This window comes from Ogataea parapolymorpha, chromosome III, assembly GCF_000187245.1.
Source record: "Ogataea parapolymorpha DL-1 chromosome III, whole genome shotgun sequence".
Classification (NCBI taxonomy): Eukaryota; Fungi; Ascomycota; class Pichiomycetes; order Pichiales; family Pichiaceae; genus Ogataea; species Ogataea parapolymorpha.
Window position 1 is genome coordinate 141,378 of NC_027864.1, and position 19,212 is coordinate 160,589.

General features: G+C 47.1%; 11 protein-coding genes across 11 annotated transcripts; 5 read left to right on the plus strand and 6 right to left on the minus strand.

The window, feature by feature from the left end:
- Positions 1–12: 12 nt before the first annotated feature.
- HPODL_00241 (Mitochondrial inner membrane magnesium transporter MRS2) lies at positions 13–1,416 on the minus strand (the record flags this gene model as incomplete). Its single annotated transcript, XM_014080185.1, has 1 exon — positions 13–1,416. One exon carries the CDS (start codon positions 1,414–1,416, stop codon positions 13–15), a length of 1,404 nt encoding a protein of 467 aa, XP_013935660.1.
- Positions 1,417–1,484: 68 nt separating this feature from the next.
- On the minus strand, positions 1,485–2,222 carry HPODL_00242 (V-type proton ATPase subunit E; the record flags this gene model as incomplete). Its single annotated transcript, XM_014080186.1, has 2 exons — positions 1,485–2,144; positions 2,190–2,222. 2 exons carry the CDS (start codon positions 2,220–2,222, stop codon positions 1,485–1,487), a joined length of 693 nt encoding a protein of 230 aa, XP_013935661.1.
- A 500-nt stretch (positions 2,223–2,722) lies between these two features.
- HPODL_00243 (DNA polymerase gamma) lies at positions 2,723–5,863 on the plus strand (the record flags this gene model as incomplete). Its single annotated transcript, XM_014080187.1, has 1 exon — positions 2,723–5,863. One exon carries the CDS (start codon positions 2,723–2,725, stop codon positions 5,861–5,863), a length of 3,141 nt encoding a protein of 1,046 aa, XP_013935662.1.
- Positions 5,864–5,889: 26 nt separating this feature from the next.
- HPODL_00244 (uncharacterized protein) lies at positions 5,890–6,486 on the minus strand (the record flags this gene model as incomplete). Its single annotated transcript, XM_014080188.1, has 1 exon — positions 5,890–6,486. The coding sequence occupies one exon, from the start codon at positions 6,484–6,486 to the stop codon at positions 5,890–5,892; it is 597 nt and encodes a 198-aa protein (XP_013935663.1).
- Positions 6,487–6,967: 481 nt separating this feature from the next.
- HPODL_00245 (uncharacterized protein) lies at positions 6,968–8,530 on the plus strand (the record flags this gene model as incomplete). The annotated part of the gene is made up of 1 exon (XM_014080189.1): positions 6,968–8,530. The coding sequence occupies one exon, from the start codon at positions 6,968–6,970 to the stop codon at positions 8,528–8,530; it is 1,563 nt and encodes a 520-aa protein (XP_013935664.1).
- A 53-nt stretch (positions 8,531–8,583) lies between these two features.
- On the plus strand, positions 8,584–8,968 carry HPODL_00246 (putative membrane protein; the record flags this gene model as incomplete). The annotated part of the gene is made up of 2 exons (XM_014080190.1): positions 8,584–8,664; positions 8,699–8,968. 2 exons carry the CDS (start codon positions 8,584–8,586, stop codon positions 8,966–8,968), a joined length of 351 nt encoding a protein of 116 aa, XP_013935665.1.
- Positions 8,969–9,527: 559 nt separating this feature from the next.
- HPODL_00247 (Protein SST2) lies at positions 9,528–11,444 on the plus strand (the record flags this gene model as incomplete). The annotated part of the gene is made up of 1 exon (XM_014080191.1): positions 9,528–11,444. One exon carries the CDS (start codon positions 9,528–9,530, stop codon positions 11,442–11,444), a length of 1,917 nt encoding a protein of 638 aa, XP_013935666.1.
- A 75-nt stretch (positions 11,445–11,519) lies between these two features.
- On the minus strand, positions 11,520–13,100 carry HPODL_00248 (Eukaryotic translation initiation factor 2 subunit gamma; the record flags this gene model as incomplete). The annotated part of the gene is made up of 1 exon (XM_014080192.1): positions 11,520–13,100. The coding sequence occupies one exon, from the start codon at positions 13,098–13,100 to the stop codon at positions 11,520–11,522; it is 1,581 nt and encodes a 526-aa protein (XP_013935667.1).
- A 103-nt stretch (positions 13,101–13,203) lies between these two features.
- On the minus strand, positions 13,204–15,603 carry HPODL_00249 (Zinc-finger transcription factor; the record flags this gene model as incomplete). The annotated part of the gene is made up of 1 exon (XM_014080193.1): positions 13,204–15,603. The coding sequence occupies one exon, from the start codon at positions 15,601–15,603 to the stop codon at positions 13,204–13,206; it is 2,400 nt and encodes a 799-aa protein (XP_013935668.1).
- An 85-nt stretch (positions 15,604–15,688) lies between these two features.
- Positions 15,689–17,023, plus strand: HPODL_05143 (uncharacterized protein; the record flags this gene model as incomplete). The annotated part of the gene is made up of 1 exon (XM_014080194.1): positions 15,689–17,023. The coding sequence occupies one exon, from the start codon at positions 15,689–15,691 to the stop codon at positions 17,021–17,023; it is 1,335 nt and encodes a 444-aa protein (XP_013935669.1).
- On the minus strand, positions 17,020–19,200 carry HPODL_00251 (Carnitine acetyltransferase; the record flags this gene model as incomplete). Its single annotated transcript, XM_014080195.1, has 1 exon — positions 17,020–19,200. One exon carries the CDS (start codon positions 19,198–19,200, stop codon positions 17,020–17,022), a length of 2,181 nt encoding a protein of 726 aa, XP_013935670.1.
- Positions 19,201–19,212: the final 12 nt, after the last annotated feature.

Genomic DNA, 19,212 nt, shown 5'->3' on the forward strand with positions numbered 1-19,212 from the left:
CTATATACATATTTATTTGGGTTTCGGGCTCCCGTTCGTTAGCCATTTCCATATGAGGTCCTTTTGCTCAGGAGTGCTTCTAGTCTTTTGCTTCTTGAATCTAGCAAACAGCTGGCCCCTGATTTTGTCGTCCAATCTTTTAGTCTGCTCTGTAGTTGTGATGTTCATTTTCTGCACATTTTTTAGATGACGGAATGAGTTGACTACCATGGCTGCCCCTGCAACCATGCTAAAAAACACCACTGCTCCGAACGCGATCTCTGATTCCTCCAGGTAGTTTTTGAGGTTCATTCCATAAAGGGCTGGAGCCAGCGTTGCAACTGTTGCTCCCATTGTGTAGATCGATATCTTGAGCTCAAATACCATCAAGGAGTTGCGGTTGGCATCTAAGATGATATTAACAATTTCCTCGGTCGATTTAATGTCGTTAATCAGCGTCTCTGCCTGTTGTACTATCTCGTCACATTGCTTGTAGTAAGACTCCAGAAGCATTTCGATTTCACCCGTGTCGAGCTCGTCCATAGACGTTTTCACAGAATCACGGTCCTTGCCATTTTTTCCGTCGATTCTCAGCTCTTCTTGGCGGAAAGGCCCACCATAGACGCTGCGTTCGCTCAAATACATGCTTTCCAAGTCATCATCGTTGTCCAGTAGCTCATCAAGAACGTTTTTGATCAGCAGCGATTTCTGATAGAAGGTTGTGAGTTTCTTGGAGTTGACCAGCAAATCTCTCAATTTTTCTCTGTCGATCTCTGTGTCTAGGTGGTTAAGGATTTTAGTACAGATTTTCAAATGCTGTTGCAGTTCTGTTTCGAGCACTGCCATGACGTTAATAAGAATGCTTTCTAGCGCACGGAACTCATAAGATTGGTTAACGTTTGTTGTTCCGTGGACCGTCTTGACTTTCAATTTGGCCTCTAGGTCGTACATAAATAAACTGAGTTTCGAGGCGGCTTCCGAGTTGGCTGTATCGAACACCAGAACAGAATCGGCCTTCACCAATGCCTTGATATGCAACAAGTTGATTAGGATGCAATTAGACCGGACCGCAATGATCGGCGCCACATCGACGTTTGAGGAGTCGATTTTGCGCAAATCTCTCGGGAACAGTCCGTTTTCGTGTAAGAATTTTGCCTTTGGAAAGCTCTTCGAAACCGCAACAACGTTTCCGTTCGCATCGAAAATGGTACAACTCACGTCTGAAGAGTCCGGCTGTATGGTCTTGAGCACTTTCGCTAAGTCTCGTGGGGTTCTCTGGAAATGGCGAGATCTGGACTGTATTGGGACCAAGCGCGGTCTTGAAGCAGGGGTATGGCGCGAGATATTCCATGTAACATGGAAAGAGCTCAAAAGCCCCATTCTCGGCAACACCGGCGATGTGTTGGTACCGAAAACCGGCCTTATCCACCTCCTCATCAAGACTAAATTTAATAAAATTTATCACACCCTAGACCTACACTATCAATATTTAATCGTCTACATTTTCAATCGAAGAACTTTCTGCTAGGAGAGACACCGAATAGCTCGAGTCTGAGGGCCGGAAGTGCGGTCTTCGATAGCAAGGCAAGTCTTTCCTCGAGTGTGTTGTTGACCTCAATCTTTCCCGTTCCGTTTATGATGATGCAGCCACCAGCAGAGTCGTCGTTCAAGTACGACGATTCGTCGATGGAAATGGAGACATCGATGTTGTCCTTCTCTTTGAAGTCCTTTGCCGCCTCTTCGCTGACCTTTTTGGCCAGCTCAACGTCCGACTTTCTCACCCTCACGGTGACCTTTGGCTCCATAAGTGCATATAATCCTTCCTCGATGAGTAATTTCAAAATGTTCCCATATTTGCTGGAATCGTGCGACAGCTTAACGAGCGCAATCTCGGCCTCCTTGAAAATAGTGTCCAAGGCCTCTTCCTTGGTCGCGAGGATCTTGAGTCTCGTTTTGTTGGCAATGGTGGATTTGGTGATTTGCTGTGCCAGGGACGCTTTTTTAAATTTAGATTCGTATTGGGAGTCAATGGCGTTGATTTCTGACCGCACAATCGACGCCTTTTCAATCTCGTACTCCTCGTCGGCCTTCAACTTGATCTCCTTTGCCTTTTCTTCAGCTTCCTTGGTGATGAATGCTTCCATCTTTAGGAGCTCACCTTGAACCTATTTCGTTAGCCTTCGCACAACAAATTAACCTCGTCTACATACCTGATCCTCTGTAAGTGCACGGGTGGACGACATGGTAACAAGATTATTCAATTGCCGTTGTTTTCTAGATGTATATATTACTCTTGACAACTATGAATTTAAGCAGCATCTGAAAAACAGCAGCACAACATTTGTGGTACCTGTGCATGGTCTATATGCACGACATAAAAAAATATAGGTCAAATAATAAAGCAAGACCGAAACAGTGCTAGTCCATACACGGCGCGCCCTGGTGCTTTTCCCTCCTAATGATCCGATTGCAACAAAGAAGGCTACTTTCTGTGCGACCCAGAATCAATCCCGTGGGGATTCAGCATCTCTCAGAAGAATTGCAGGAGCAGCTCTTTCCTGACTCCTACAAACGAGGCACTGAACGCCTCACGAAGCACAACGCACTTTTGATCAAACTTGCCCATGAACATCTTAGAGCGAATCAGCTTCTTGGTAAGAAGTGCTCAATTTCGGAACCCATCAAATTTGAGCTCCCAAAACTTCAGGGCCAGAATCTTGCGGAGCATTTTTATCGCTTGGGTATGGACAGTTTGGAGCCGTACCAAGAAATTATCAAAGAAGTTATGAGCATAGGACGTGCTGTGCAACCAATGCCAAAAAAGTGGCTATTTAAAAGTGGATGGACAAGATACGCACCCGGAAAGAAACCTGAAGCTGTTCCTTATCCCTCAGAAAAGGGGCTAATCTATGATGTCGAGGTCTTATACAAAATTAGTAAATACCCCGTTATTGCAACCGCATATTCCAACCGAGCATGGTATGGATGGGTCTCTCCTTATTTGACCGGCGAAAGTGATACCCTTGATGGCCATTTGATACCAATGAACGTCCAGAACGAGGAAAAAATCATTATTGGACATAATGTTTCGTACGACAGAGCGCGCATACTGGAGGAATACGATATCACGCAATCTAAAGCTTTTTATTTGGATACTATGTCTTTGCATGTTGCAGTAAGTGGAATGTGTTCTCGTCAAAAAGGAAAGTGGATGAAGTATCACAAGATGAAGGACGAGGAAAAACAGAAAGAGGGAAGCTTGGTCAAGTTCAGAGAGGAGGTGGAATCGGAATCTCTTAAAGAGCTTATAGACAACCCAAATTTGGATGCCGACGAAACCCTGAGCTCATTTCTCGAAGACGACCCATGGTTGCGAACCAGCAGTTTAAACGGGTTGCAGTATGTTGCTCATCATCACTGTGGCATCAACATTACTAAAGAAACAAGGGATCAATTCTCGACCACTAATCCTCAGGAAATCATTGAAAATTTCCAAAAGCTAATGGAATATTGTGCCACTGATGTGGTAACCACATACAGAGTCTTCCATAAAGTGTATCCAGAATTTAGAGAGCTGGTACCTCATCCTGTTAGCTTAGCAGCATTGAGGCACATTTCGCAATCATTCCTCCCGACTAACGAAGCTTGGGAGAAGTACATCACTCGAACAGAGCAGATGTATCAGGATAGTGTGGAAAAGATTGAAAACAACTTAAAGAAGATGTGCGAGCAGGTCGTGTCTTTGAAAGATGATCCATCACAGCCATGGCTAAATGATCCATGGCTGTCACAACTAGATTGGACCATTATTCCACCTAAGTTGACGAAAAAGGGAACTCCTTACCGAAGGCAGAAGATGCCTGGCTATCCCGAATGGTACAAAAAATTGTTTTCCAAAGATAACATGACTTTAACCCCCAAATCTAGAGTGACACCGTTATTGTTGAAATTGTCCTGGGAGGGAAAACCAGTTTACTGGCTTGATAGCAAAGGGTGGTGCTTTCTAGTTGATAAAGGCGAGGAGGAAAAGTACAAGAAGAAGAACTACACATATCTAGAACCAGCCAGGATAGTGGAGGAGGGGTTGGCCTCAAATCCAGACTTCCCGGAGCTGTTGCAAACGAAGTCTTTTTTCAAAGTTCCTCACGAGGAAGGACCTGAATCTCGGACGACGACACTAATGTCCAAACCGTTTTTGCGCTATTTTGAGCAAGGCATTTTGTCATCGGAGTACGATCTTGCCAAAGATGCACTAAACTTGGCCGTTAGAAACAGTTATTGGATTAGTTCCCGGGAACGGATCATGAATCAGTTTGTTGTTTACAAAAAGGATGCAATTGACTCCAAGATCGGCATGATCATTCCACAAATTATCCCAATGGGAACAATTACTAGACGTGCTGTTGAAAACACATGGCTCACAGCTTCCAATGCTAAGAAATCGAGGCTCGGATCTGAGCTGAAGGCTATGATTCAATCACCTCCAGGCTACTGTTTTGTGGGAGCAGATGTTGACAGTGAAGAATTGTGGGTGGCTTCTTTGGTTGGAGACTCCGTTTTCAAAATACACGGAGGAACTGCGATTGGATGGATGACTCTGGAAGGTACTAAAAGTGAAGGTACGGATCTTCACTCGAAAACAGCAAAGATTCTAGGAATCTCTAGAAACGACGCAAAGGTTTTCAATTACGGTCGTATCTACGGTGCAGGAGTGAAATTTGCTACTTCTCTGCTGAAAAAGTTCAACCCAGCACTTACGGAAGCGGACGCCAGGAAGACAGCATCTGAACTCTATGCTGCCACCAAGGGCCAAAGTCAGACGGTCAACAAAAGGAAAATGTGGTTTGGTGGATCAGAATCCATTGTTTTCAATAGACTGGAAACCATAGCAGAACAAGAGCATCCAAAGACTCCGGTTCTGGGGGCTGGTATCACTTCGGCATTGCAGAAAAAGAATCTTCATTCCAATACGTTTCTTCCATCCCGAATCAACTGGGCGATCCAATCTTCAGGAGTTGATTACTTGCACCTACTAGTGGTATCCATGGAGTACCTTCTGAAAAGATACAAAGTGGACGCAAGGCTGTGCATCACTGTGCACGACGAGATTCGCTACATAGTGAAAAAGGAGCAGAAGTACAAATGTGCAATGATCCTTCAGATAGCGAACTTGTGGACACGTGCGATGTTCTGTCATCAGTTAGGTATTGATGAGGTTCCTCAGAGTTGCGCCTTTTTCTCAGCCGTGGACATTGATCATGTTTTGAGAAAAGAGGTCGATTTGGATTGCTGTACGCCTTCAAACCCAACTGCAATTCCACCAGGAGAAGCGTTGACGATTGTGGATCTTTTGGAGAAGCCCGAAATCCAAGAGTTTTTAACATCCATTGAAGAGGTGGACCTGAGCCAGTACCCTGTTCCCAAAACTGTGAAACCGAGTGACCTGCTTGACCAGGACCTGAAAGGTCCCAACAAATCTCTTATGATCAAACTTCAGATAGCCACGAGTCTTGACGAGTTTAAGAAGCTCAGAAGGCTGTTCACTAGCAATCTGAGACGCAACAACACGAAGTTTATGGAAGATTACCAACGAGATTTTGAAAACTTTGTGATATCAAGTGCAACTCTGGGTGATATGGGTGATTCCATTACAGAGAAAGCTATCAATGATATAGACCTTGATTTTGATGTCTCGTGGAAAGAGAGATCATCGAAATCATCAAGATCCAAGAATACTAGCGCCACGAAGACAAGAAGGAAGCGAAAGGAGTCACGGAAAATTACTGATCCTGGACTATCGAGTGAAATGCTTGACAGCGACTTCAACTTTCATTTGGAGAATATTGCTTCCTATAAATCGAAGCACCACACTATTCAAGCGTGACATGTTTTATTGAATTACATAGGTGTTTAGGAAGCGATCGCGTTTTGTAACTTTCGTCTTCTCTCAAAATATCGTTTGCGATACTGCTCAATGTCGTCAGGAGTTAATTTCGAGGTGATGAGTTCTTGTAAGGCCTTCTGAAGAGACCGTGAAAAGGTGCTGTTCGCTGAATCCGGCGCTGTCAGCTCCAGCGTTTCAGCCACATTAGTGGCACTCGAATGCTCAGTAAATGAATCCAAATTGATTGGCTTACCCAATTTATCGGCAACCTCTTGCCTATGCTTTTTGTATGAATCAGAAACGAAAATCTCTGTGGCTTCCGTGTCTTTTTTCATTACCTCTTTCTGGCGTTCAATTCTCTCCTGCTGTTGTTCTAAGCGTTCAAGTTCTCGCAGCTTTTTGCTCTCGAGCAGTTTACTGATGTATTTAGGTTTTCGAGACTCTTTCGGAGCCTGCGGCACAGGTTTCTTTAGCGTTTCGTAGACCTCGTCATATTGAAACTCCTCGGACTCAGGAGTAGACTTTTCTTTCCTTACATATGCCTTCGGCTTCTGGTCGGTGTTCTCATCGAAATCATCGCCAAAAGCAGATGCATTTTTCACCTTGACTTTGCCTAATCTCATAAAAACCTTCAAATTCTTATCGAGCGACGCGACGTTTTTTCTAATTGATCAAAAAAAGAACCCTAGACAAAAGAGAGTTGTCTTTCTAGCATTACAGCGCAGAAATATTATGATCCATCAGTGCAAGTCGTTTGATTGGAACTAGAATCTGGAGCAACCATAGAAGTTGAACTGAAACATAGATACTGGAAGACGACACAGGCCACCTTCGATACACTTGCGCACAGTAGAATATCAAAAGCCAAAGGGTGTCATCACGATGTCGCAAGGATTTGACTGGTTTTCGATGCCGGGAATGAATGCCGATGCAGGAAATACGGAAAGGTTTTCGCATCCGTCGGTTTCCTTTGGATTCTCTCCCACATCATCAAATTCTTCAGTTCCTACTGCTCAAACACAACAACAAGTACATTCTTCACCGTACAAGAATCGCGGTGCTCATTTGAATGCATCAGCTGATGCTTTATTTGAGCCCGACAAGATGTCCGACATTTTCAATCGTTTGGATATCTCTGGGATGGACCGGAGAGTGCAGAGCGACGATAATATTAGTTTGGGTTACACACCTAAAAATATGGCAGGAACGGAAACTGGAAGCAAGAGAGACCCACACCCACTTGCAAAAAGCTCAGAGACCCTGGTTGTTGACGATGACAACACAGTTGCGTTGTCCTTAACAGCGAACGATCTCTCCATTCAAGAAGCTAAAACGTACCTCAGGTGGTACAACAATATACTATCCCGAAAGCATGGCGAGAGAACCATAACTTTGGAAGATGTGTTTAAATTTCTTTCCAACTTTCGCATCTCCGAAGCCATTAAAAGCAAACTGAGAGAGCTCTTTGGCAAAATAGCATACTCTCTCAATATCGGCCAATTCTATGCACTGCTGAGATTGTTGGCTCACACATTAGAAGGCAAACCTCTTAAAAGATCACTAATAAAGGAACAGGCGTCCATTCCCAAGCCCATTTCAATCATGGCTCGTAAAAGAGCGAAAGATCCAAACGAAAGCATCGACAACTCCGAAACAAGCTCGATAGACGAACAGCTGACAGACGTCAGTTCCCAGCCGCCCCAGAAATTGGACTTGGACTCGTTTACACAATTTATTCTTACAGGAGAACGCCCTTCAGAATCACCGAAGAAGAAAAGCCGGTCGGGCAAGAAGGTCAAGTTCTCGGATCAGGTGATCATAGAGCCTCCACCTTCTGACGACATGTCTGTATCCTCTACAGATACGCCCCCCGAGACACCTGGCCTTGATCTCTCCTTGCCGATGGACCAGTTGCTTGCTCGGATGAAGAATCAAGCTTCTCCTCTGAATATGCAGCAATTACAACAACAGAACACCGAGGACGAGGAGGAAGAATTGAAAGACATGCAAGAGTCCATCAATCATTTCCAGAATGTGACTATTGATAGTGTGTCCATTCATGGTACGCCATCCAGTGTTCCTACTTTACAGGTCAATGGTGGATCTCCTGATACCGGGACACCCCCATTGCAACCACTTGCTCCAAATTTAACGGGAAGTGTGTCCAAATCAATGAGAAATCACTACAATCTGCCACCTCCAAGAGAACGAGGAAATTCATCTCCATTACCGTTTAGCTCACAACCCAGGGTCTCGTCTCCGCTTACGCGCAATGGAACTACATCCGCAGACAGCGCCGCATCGTTTTTGGAAGCTGCACTTTCGCCAGGAGTCGGCAGCCCTGGGCCAGACCATTCACGTGCGACGCCTCCTCCACCACCTCCTTCAAGAAACAGAGGCGCCTCGTTGCTCAGGCCTCCTCCACCTCCTCCGAGATCGCGCAAAAATTCATCTCCACCACCAGTACTTGCTCCTGAAGGTCCTACACAAGAACAGCCATCTCTGCCGCCCAAGCCTTTTTTGACTGATATGCAGCGTCAGCACCACGTGAGTGCCGAAAATATGACGCCAAACTTCACTGGAGGGTTTGGCCAAGGGTCTGATCTTCTAAACAGTCTAAAGAGTCTGCAGGCGGAGGTTGATCGGATCAAGGCGAACGAGTACTAGACGCGCCGATCGACGTATTTTTTTCCAATCACGACAAAAAATTTTAATCATCAATGCCACCGGTTCAGAACATACAGTATCAACAACAGCAGCCTTCGAACTTTGACAAGTTCAAGATGGGACTTATGATGGGTGTATGTATTGAGACATAAAAATCCTAACCTTTAGAGCACCGTTGGAGTCGTCACTGGCCTCATGTTTGGTGGCATGACTATCTTAAGGCATGGAGCACCTAACGGAGTGATGAACACGCTGGGCCAATACATTCTCGGTTCAGCAGCTACCTTTGGATTATTCATGTCAATTGGATCTGTGATCAGGTCGGAGAGCGCTTACGACGTCGCGGTGAGTCGGCCAGGGTCTCTAGCCGAGCTCAAGGCGCATATGATGGCCAGACACCGAGTCATCATGGAACAAAACAAGAACAACTCTCAATAGGAGATCATCAAATCGAATACAACTTGTGGATATTTACAGCGTAGCCCAGTGAAGGAAATTCGGGATGCTGTCTGTTTTGGATTTCTCTTCTGGTCGTAAGATCTGTTAAAAAAATAATTCACGAATGCCTTTGCGGGCGCTCGTCACATTGTCATCTGCAGGCTCTTTAACTCTTTGCAAACAAACCAGCAAATACTTTTGTAGGAACAATAGCAAAGGAAGCACGATGGGCTTTTTTCCCAGTTCCAAATGTCCTGAAGATCTTTATTCCGCCTGATTGTCCGTTTAAGTAACGTGGGATCGGATCAGATATTTCATCCAAAGACTTGGCTTGCAAGCTGACTCTTGTCGAATGCGCTCTGCACGGTCATAATGGTTTCATATATATGAAACTTTTCGATGCATTAAAATTTCCGTAACCAGTTATCTCGATAGCGGGATCGAAGCTCGATGACGGCATGTTTCAAGTTTAGCTCCACGATATAAATATCAAGTATACGCAGGAACGTCCCGTGTGCTACTGTACTCGGTAACAGACGAAATCTCTGGTTTCCGACCGATGCCTGAACCGCCAAAGAAAGTCCAAGGAGTGGTAAATAAAAGCTTCAACACGATTCCTTGTGGAGATATTAGTGTCAAGGACCTGAAGGATATCTATTCATGTCTTTTGTACTGCCTGGACCTGAAAGCTGAGCGCGAAAAAGACCATAAATTGCTCAAGCTGGCTTTCAAAACGAACCACCCGTACTCGTTCAGCTTGGAAAAAGGCCTGGCCACGATGCAAAAGTTGAGGATCCACCTCGAAAACACAGCCACATGCATCAACATTTCCTATGAGGTCAAGGCAAAGACGGCGAGAGATCTGCTCCAGCTGTTCATGAACGCTAGGCTACTGCACGCACCTGAGGACAAGACTCGGTCAAAACTGAAGTCCGGTATGCTGCTCCAGCCGACACCCAAGGGCGTTGCTATCTTAAGCTCGTTCTGCTCGAAATATGGTATCCGAGGGCACAACCATGTTCCCCAAATCCTTAAAAGTAACCTGAACTCCATGGAACTGATCTCCTTCGAACGCAACTCCAGAACAGGCGCAATCGTGCACAGCGAATACTGGAATAAGGTGCTATTCGTGCATTTGATGGGACCGACCAAAAATTTCTGGTCACCCAACATGCCGCCCGACGAGCTGCCCGATTTATCAAGGAGCTACACTGAGGAGACTTTTGGGGCTGCAAATGGGTTTGGCTCCTTTGAAATGGCGTCTCAGGATTCGTTCTACGCGTTTCTGAACGAAAAAAGAGCCTCTGCCCAGCCAATAGAGCTAGAGCAACCGGTCGAAAAAATTGAAAAAGACCCAGTTTCGCCATTCCATCACAGGTTCTTCACCAATCCCGACTCAGATTCACACGTTCAATACTATGTGTCTTCGAAGGGTGTCCGTCTTTTCCACAATAAAGTAGTCGAGAAGCCAGATGGTAGCAAAGAAAATATGGGGACCTGTTTTACGGGTAAAGCGCTGGTGCAGTGGCTGTTGGATTGCACTGACGTATTTTCTCACGACGAGGCTGTTAGAGTAGCTGGACTGCTCTGGAACTTGGGGTTGTTTTACTTGTTGAATGGTGAGGACTTCCCTAATGCTTCCAAATTCATCCCTCGCAGAAACGCTTATTATTTTCTGACCAAGGAGGGCACAAGGCTAGTTCCTTGGACACTACCGGACAAAAACCTGACTCAGTTAGATAAAGAGTCGGAGACATGGGGTGTGGTACAACAATCACCGACGTTGCAGATCTCTTTGAAAGACGTGCTAGAGGATCCTGGAATGAAATACCAGTTTCGCACGCATCTGGTTGACGAATTCTCTGTAGAAAATTTGGAGGTGTACAATGACATCCAGCTGCTGGAAAAAAAGTTCAAGACACTCAAGAAGTTGCTAAAGCTAAAGGAACGGGAGAAAATGTTCCTTTTGCTGACACCTCTGCGTGCAAAACGCAAGGCTACCATTTCCGCAGCTGTCATCAAGCTGTCCACCGACTGTCTCAGCGACGCATTTAACATCTACACCGCCTATCTGGCACAGGGAGCCCCATTTGAATTGAATATCAACTCTAGACTTCGAACAGATATCAGTCGCAAAATGGTAATGTCAGAGCAGCATGCTCCCAAAGAGGTGAAATTAAATGCAGAGATCCAAGCTCCAACTCCGCTACCCAAGACGGACCTCCCTGCCAACAAAAAGGACCCGTCTCAGCTCACCTTGGACCTGCAAAGCATCAAACTGGTGGACCCTCCAGCGCCGTCGCCAACAGATAACTCAATTGCCCCCATTTTGGAGTCACTGGCAGGAATCATGCCGCTTTACGAGGAGGTAAAGAGCCATGTTTTTGAACTAATGGCAAAAGACTCGCTGCCTAAGTTTCTAGAATCCGACATTCTCAAAGAACTCCCTGTATCGATCACCAAACAAACGAAATGATACACAATTGTACAAATTTATTTTTATGTAATGATTAATTTTGGATACAAGATCAAAAGGTATTTTTATTCATACTTAATTAACTGGATCTATCGTGGTTCCCTTCTTGATAGTAGCCCATCCAATCAATCTGAAGTGCTTGTCAATACGTCTAGACAAAGCGATCTTCTCATTAATCTCGGTACAGGCCGGCGATGTGAGCGTCAATCTAGCCATATCTGCTTTGACAGCAACGACTCTGGCTCCTGTAGCAGTGGATCCGATATTCACCATCAGCACGTCGTCAACCTCAAGTTTCCTGACACGAGCTTGTTTCTGGCCATCCGTTTTGACACCCAGCAGCCTTCTGAGCAGGAAGTAGTTGATCTCGATATCAGTGAAAACCGATGGAAGATGTCCCTTAGATCCGACAACTTGGCCAACCAGACGATCTGCTCTACACAGAGTAGGGTCAATGTTAGTACCCACACCGATCAGGCCTCCGGGAACAGCAAACTTCAGGTCGTTGTTCTCAGCATATAGCGAAACAATGCTCGAGAAAATAGGCTTGCACTGAATCTTTCCGTTATCGTCTTTGGTGACGATACCTGGTCTGACCTCAATTTCATCTCCGATCTTGAACACACCAGTCAAAATAGATCCTCCAGCAACACCTCCCTTCAGCTCTTCAATCTCGGAACCTGGCTTGTTCACATCAAAGGATCTGATCACAATGAGCTGGGGCTGGGCAGAGAAGTCTCTCAGTGGCACTGGGATCGAATTCACCATGCACATGTTGACAGCGTCGATGTTGTATTTAAGTTGTGCAGAAATAGGAATGATTGGAGCGCCGTCGGCGATCGTGCCCTTGATGAACTTTAAAATGGACTTCTCGTGCTCCAGAGCAGCCTCCTCTTTCATCAGATCGACCTTGTTTTGTAAGATGATCACGTGCTTCAGCTTCATGATCTCGATGGCCGCCAAATGCTCAGACGTTTGCGGCTGTGGACAAGATTCGTTACCTGCAATAAGTAGTAAAGCAGCGTCCATGACGGCTGCTCCTGACAACATAGTACTCATCAAAATATCGTGACCTGGACAGTCAACAAACGAAACATGTCTAACCAACTGGTATCTTCCCGTGCAACCTTCTCTTTCACACTTTGGGTGGATCTCCTTGCTACTCTCAAAAGAACGGTAACATCCTGGCTCTGGGCACTCCTCATTGTCGCATCTGTAGATTTTGGCGTTAGCGTATCCCAACTTGATGGTAATGTTTCTTTCCAGCTCGTTCTTGAATCTGACAGTTTGAACTCCGGAAATAGCGCGGACGACAGTACTCTTTCCGTGGGCGACGTGACCAATGGTACCGATGTTAATGGTGGCTTGTCTGTTGATGATTTCTGGTGACAAAGGAGTCAGCGACGAAAAATCTGGGTTATCTGGCTGCTCTGGAAGACCGCCTCCTTCCTCAAACTCCTTTCTGCGTCTCTCAAGCTCGTCTTCGTGTTCCTTTTCGTCATCAGATGTCACAAAACTCACTTTTTTCCCCTTCTGTGTTTCTTGTTCATTTTCGCTGTCGTCTCCCTCCTGACCGACATACTGATCATTGTGAGTCTCATCCTGGTTACCGCCAATGACGATGTCGGGAACTACGTCTTGAAGTTCGGTCGGCATGTTGAATAGTTTGTATGTACTTTTTTTAAAGGATTTTTTTCACCAACAATTTTTTTCAACGTCTACGTAGAAATTCTGGCGCGTCGATCGTCCTTCAGACACTTTACTCAGCATGGAACCCGAACACATCCATCACTGTGTCGATATTCTTAAACAGAAAGTCCGAATCGATGTCCGTCACCATCTCCCACGAGTCCAGCGGGAACTCGCGGTTTTCGCTCGTGTCTGATTTGCGCGTCTTTTTCGTATTTTCCGGTTGCACTTTGGTCTGCTCCGGAGGCGATTTGTACTGTGACAAAAATGGCGACGCCTTACTGCTTGAAGCGGCACTGCTGCGGTCCTGCTTGTCGCTCAAAGCTATCGGCTGGGGATCAAGCGGAATTGTTTTGATAATTTTACGGGCAGACGATTCTGGATGCAGCGTGTTTGACAAGCTTCTTTGTTTTCTCCGTCTCCGCGACTGGGACGAAATAGACGAACCGGGCGTGTCGTGAACGTCCTTGGCAATCTGTTGATCATCGGGTGTCGCTTCAGACTCCGAGTTGGAGTCCACAGCATCTTCGTAGGCCTCCGACTCTGACTCTTCGTCTGCTGCTCCGCTGTCGACGTTTGAGGAGCTTTCGCGCGGTGCCAGCTTGATCATACCGCTCTTCTCACGCAAAATCCATAGACAGTCAAAAAACACGCTCGCAGCCATCCGCGAACGCACAGTAACTTTCTGGAACTCGTCTCCACGTTCATGTAGCGTCTTGAACAGGGGCCAGAGCGAGCGCATGATTCCCGAGGATCTGTGTGCCATGTCGTGCTTGACGACCGAAGCCTTCAAAACGAGGTTGATTGCGCTTTGGTAAGCCTCCTTTCCAGCACCAACATCCACAAACGAGGAATACGAGGAGTGCACGAGTTTGGCAATGATAAAGGCAGCCTGCCAGATTGTCAGGACATGGACCCCGGGCATGTACTTCATGAAACCTTTATCTCTGGCCTGGGCATCTTTGCAGTGCATAATAACGGCCAACGCAGCATTGTATGCTTTAGTCATGCCTTTGGTGAGCTCGAAAGGTGCAATTCTATCGGTGTCCAGAAAATAGTATGTTGTAATGTGCAGTCTGGCAGCGTAAAGGTTCATCCGCAACATGTCGTCCACAGGATGGGCGAAGTCCGTCAGCAGCTTAATTTCTAACTGGTCCAGTTGATTGTGTAGTAGCTGCAGCAACGGGAGTCTTTCTGAGGCATCCACTAGTCGCAGAGGGTCCAAAGGATTACTGTTCAGTGTTTTGGCCAGACAGTCCTCAAACAACTGGATTTCAACCATCTGCCTCAGTGAATCAGGGATCTCCAGCGCACTGTTTGGCTTGCACGACATCAACAAAGACGTGTCGAGCTGGACAAAGCTAGGAAAGCCAAACGCAGTACCAATAATCTGGGACACCGCATTGCAGCATAGCCAAGTTCTCACCTGCTCCTGTAATAAATCCATGTTGTTTGTTTTCATACCGTCAGACGAATGACCCGGCACATGGAGTCCAATTCTAATAGCCTGGAAAATGGCCATTCCTATTGAGTTCCAGCTCGCGTCAGCGCTCAACGAGGACTTCAAAGGGGGCCAGTAGGTGTAAATTAGTAAGGCCTGAACAGAGAAAACACTGGAAACGTTGAGAATGGCCTCTTCCATCTCTGCAGGTGCATATCTCGTAATTGGCGCAATTGCGAGTTCTGCCAAAGCGGACTTGAGAATCGGAGAAAGTGCAAAATAGAGCCGGCTGGATTCCTCTCTCGAAATGGCCGATGACTGATGTTTTCGTAGTCCTGTGTACATGATGGTCCAAAAAAGCACTGGGCACAATTTGTACAATTTTTCCACACCTTTGTGGACATCAACGACGGGCAGGATCGGGTGGTAGCGTTCAACGTACTCGTAAAAAAGAGCCCTGATTTGGTCCTCTGAAAGATTAACGTCTCCAAGAGATTTTGGGGAGCACATGTACAGAGACGGGTCTATATGTACTCGGGGAACCGCAACAGGATCGGGGCCTTTAGTGCCAAAAAATGTGGACTCGGTCGTGTTCCGCATTACTGCTGGACCAGTTGGCACCGTAGAGGGCGCAGTAGCTGGAGACGGGGATGGAGACACAAATGGTAGGATTGGAGGTATGGTCTGCGGCGGTGGAGGACCGGGAAGAGGTGCGGTAACGGCATTTAGGGGAGGAAGTGTAGTGATCTGAGGAACGTACTCCATACTTCTCACGTCTCCCTGAAGCCGTTGTCGAAGAAATTCATACTCTTTCTCTAACTGTGCTATTTTGGCGCGTTTGTAAGTTCTCTTGTAGTCTGATTTCAGCTCACACGGCAATTTTCGCCGCTTGCATCTGGTACAGGGCTCGGGGGCCGTTTCGTGGGCATCGCACTTGGCCTTCTGCTGTCGGCATTCGACACAAGCAATTTTCTTTGACCTTGTCGCCTCCTTATCGGTTTTCACCAATGGCTGTCCATCAGTACTCATTCGGGTTTGACCTGGTACTAGGGATCTCCCTTTTTTCGCTAAATAAAATGTATTTTGACTATTGTAATTTTTTTTTATCAATAATATGGTACATTTTTTTGAGAGCATCGGCCATGCTGGCTCAGACACAAAAGTGCTGTGGTTTTCGGTGTTTGTGCGAATGGCATCTTTTAGTCTCACCAACCAGGTGTTGACATTGTATCTCAAAGAGTTGCACATCAAGGAGTCACTGATCGGACTGTTCATGTCACTCACGATGATAGGAGATACCCTGCTATCGTACATTCTAGTGTGGAACTCGAACAAAATAGGCAATCGTCGCATCATGGTTCTTGGAAGCTTTCTGATGCTGGTGTCTGGCGCTGTGTTTGCGTCGGGAACGGATAGCTTCGGCCTGCTTCTCATCGCATCGGTGTTAGGTGTGATTTCACCGTCTGGAAGCGAGACGGGCCCGTTCAAGTCCATCGAGGAAGCTGTTCTCGCAAAGTTGACCCCACCAGGCCATCGGCCCGAAGTGTTTGCCGTGCACGCCGTTCTCTCGTGCGCGGGATCGTCTCTGGGGGCACTGGTGGCAGGATTTTTCGTCCAGTCGATGGTTTCAAAATACAATTTCGCCTACAAGGACGCCTACAGATACACATTCATTATCTACTGTGGCATTTCGGCGGTGAAGATGCTCTCGATGCTACTGCTATCGCCCAAGTGTGAAATTTCCTATGTCCCAACCTATGAAAATGCTGCGAATAAAAATCTTCCGCAGGAATCGGCCGAGCCTAATGATTCTACTCCGCTCCTGGTATCGACTGTCGAACACCAGACCGTCACGGGGCTCTCGCCATCGACGCAGAAAACGCTCTTCAAACTGCTGCTCACGTTTACAATCGATTCCTTCGGCGCTGGATTCATGCCCCTGGCATGGATCATATATTATTTCAAATACGAGTTTGACGCTCCAGCAGCCACTCTAGGAGCTATCTTCTCGTCGCTCGACATCTTACAAGCACTCGCTGCAATTCCGTCCGCCTGGTTTGCCAAACACGTCGGCCCTGTCAAGTCGTCGATTCTCACACAGATTCCTTGCGGGCTGGCCCTGCTCTGCATTCCGTTGTTCGGCAGAACTTTAGCATTGGCATCTGTTTTCCTGCTTTTCAACCAAACGTTCACCGCATTTGATGTGATACCTCGACAGATTCTTCTCTCGTCTGTGACCACCTCAGAGGAGCTTCCGAAAGTGATGGGCACGGTGAACCTGGCGAAAACAGCCGTTAGAGCAATCTCGCCAAACTTCACCGGTATCATGGCCCAGCACGGAGCGCTGTGGGTGTGCTTCGTCCTGAACGCCTCGCTCTTGGTGGCGGCGAACCTGATCCTCGGATACAATTTTCCGCACCTTGATTCGCAGATAATCCACCATGACTAGTCCTCGTTCACGCGAATGCGCTTTCCCACGCCTTGATCGCGCGTTGTATCGATATTCATCGCGCTGTTGGACCGTGTGCTCATGCTACTGTGCATGGCGGTGCTGTTCCCCGACCTTGCTGCCAGCTCGTTCACGTCGAAATAATCGTAACCACCCAAAATATTGGAGCTCTTTAACGTGTAGTTACTGGAAACCATGGATTTAGGAATCGTACCAACGTACGATTCCAGCTCTCTGGCTCTGCTGCGCTCTGTGGACTTGTCAGAGACACTTCCCTCTTCTTTCCATAGAGACTTAATTTCGTCAAAAACACTCTCCAACGTTTCCAAAAACCTGTCTGTCTGTCTCCATTGCGACGAAGCCACAATCGAAATCATGTCATCCTTGATGATGTAGCCAATTCCAAAGCCGGTGGGAATGGCCGGGGTGACACCAAATAGGTGCAACGCCGGGTTTCCGCAATTCGCGACAAGGAGCTCAGGCTTGTACAGATGGTCCAGAGCAGGCTCAAACAAGAATGGCGGCACCTGACGTGTCTGACACCTTGGAACGTTTGGATGCAGCTTCTGAAGAAGATCAAGCTGTATGAACGCCGATCTTAGGGCACTGAGATGCCGTTCAAATCCCTGTCCTCTGGAAGCGTTGCGTATTTTCTGCGAGTGCTCGTGAACGGCATCAAGAAGCAAATTCCATTTCTGGGAGCCTGAGGTCTGCGAGATGAAAGCCTGGCAAAGAGCAAGCACAGCCTCGCTCTGGATGCATATTGGCTCCGTTCGAGCGTCTCTGAACTTGCGAGTACTGACAGGTTCGAGCGTTGGCGCTGGTTTTCCGTAAAGGGCATAGTACGTAATCTGAATAGCCAGCTGAACGATCGAGTCTGCAGGGAGGTTAAGTTTGTTGGCAAAGACGCTGTTTCCAAGGGTCGTCACTGTTCTGGAGACGTACTCGTGCTGGTGAATAATGTCTGCTAGACGGGTCTCAGCAAGGTGCAGGCCTGACCGAAGTTCAGGAGTGAGGTTGAATTCGAGCTTTTGGAACGTTGGCTTGTCCAGCTGGCTATTGATCGGAACGGTGTTGACGTTCTTCCAAAGGGTGTAGTTTGTACCGTTGATCTTCCTGGCTAGACGCAAAACTGAGTCTGTGTAAATATCGCTCACGAACCGCAGCACAGTGGTTCCATCCATGCATGCAGCAGGATACACACAGGCTGCGACAGAGTTTTCTGTAATGATCAAATTCAGCTTGTCGTAGTAGCGATTGGTACACGTGCCGACCTGGATCCCGTTTGAGTCAATTCTTGACGTTCCATGCGAAACATATTGCACTTTCTGCAGGTCGTCAGTTGGGGCCTCGTGGTCCAGAGACACCACAAATAGCGCGTTATCGAGGATTTCCAGAACGTCCTGGTTCGAGCGTTCTAGACACGAGCGTGCGTGCTTCCATGTGGACTTGAGTTCAGTCGTGAAGGAGCCAATTGCATGCCGTGACACGTCTGCCTGGTCTTCCTTCTTCGAGTCCTCCATGATCTCGAGCAGAATTTCTTTCAGCTCGTGCTTGGAAAACCAGATCTGATGGTCTTCAGAAAGCACCTCAAGGACGTAGAACTGGGATCTGGCCATCACGACGATGTGCCTGCTCTTCTGGTAATCGGTACATCTTTTTATGGTGACACCATTGTTGAAGGGCACGATGGTGGTTCCAAACAGATTATGGTAGGAGCTCATGGAGAGCGGCTGCTTGCTTTTTGGGGCTGTGTCCGGCGTGAGGAGGTCCTGGCGCAGAGCCACAATAAAGCGCAACGCGGAGGTGACCAAAATCGAAGCCCGGAAAGCCTGTGTGGGGGGCATCGATTTGAGGGGATCGTCTTCAAAAATGAAGAAGGGATTCCTTGGCAACGTATGTCCTCTGAGATCGCCGTACACATTTGCCGTGGTAGGGGAAATTCCCTCAGATTCCAAATAATTGTGATTAAGCTTGGAACTTTCAAGCAAGTGCTGCTGGAGGAGCTGAACGATGTCTGAGTTGAGAAGCTCAAACGATTTTTCCTCAAGATGGCGATACTCATCGGCAGAAACGAGCGGTTTCAGAGCCTTGAGCGCCTGGTCCACGGTCTCCAGCAGAGCAGGGACCGGAAGCCGGGGCAATTGGGCCTCATGCTGGAACGTTAGGTTGGACATGATAAGTAACAG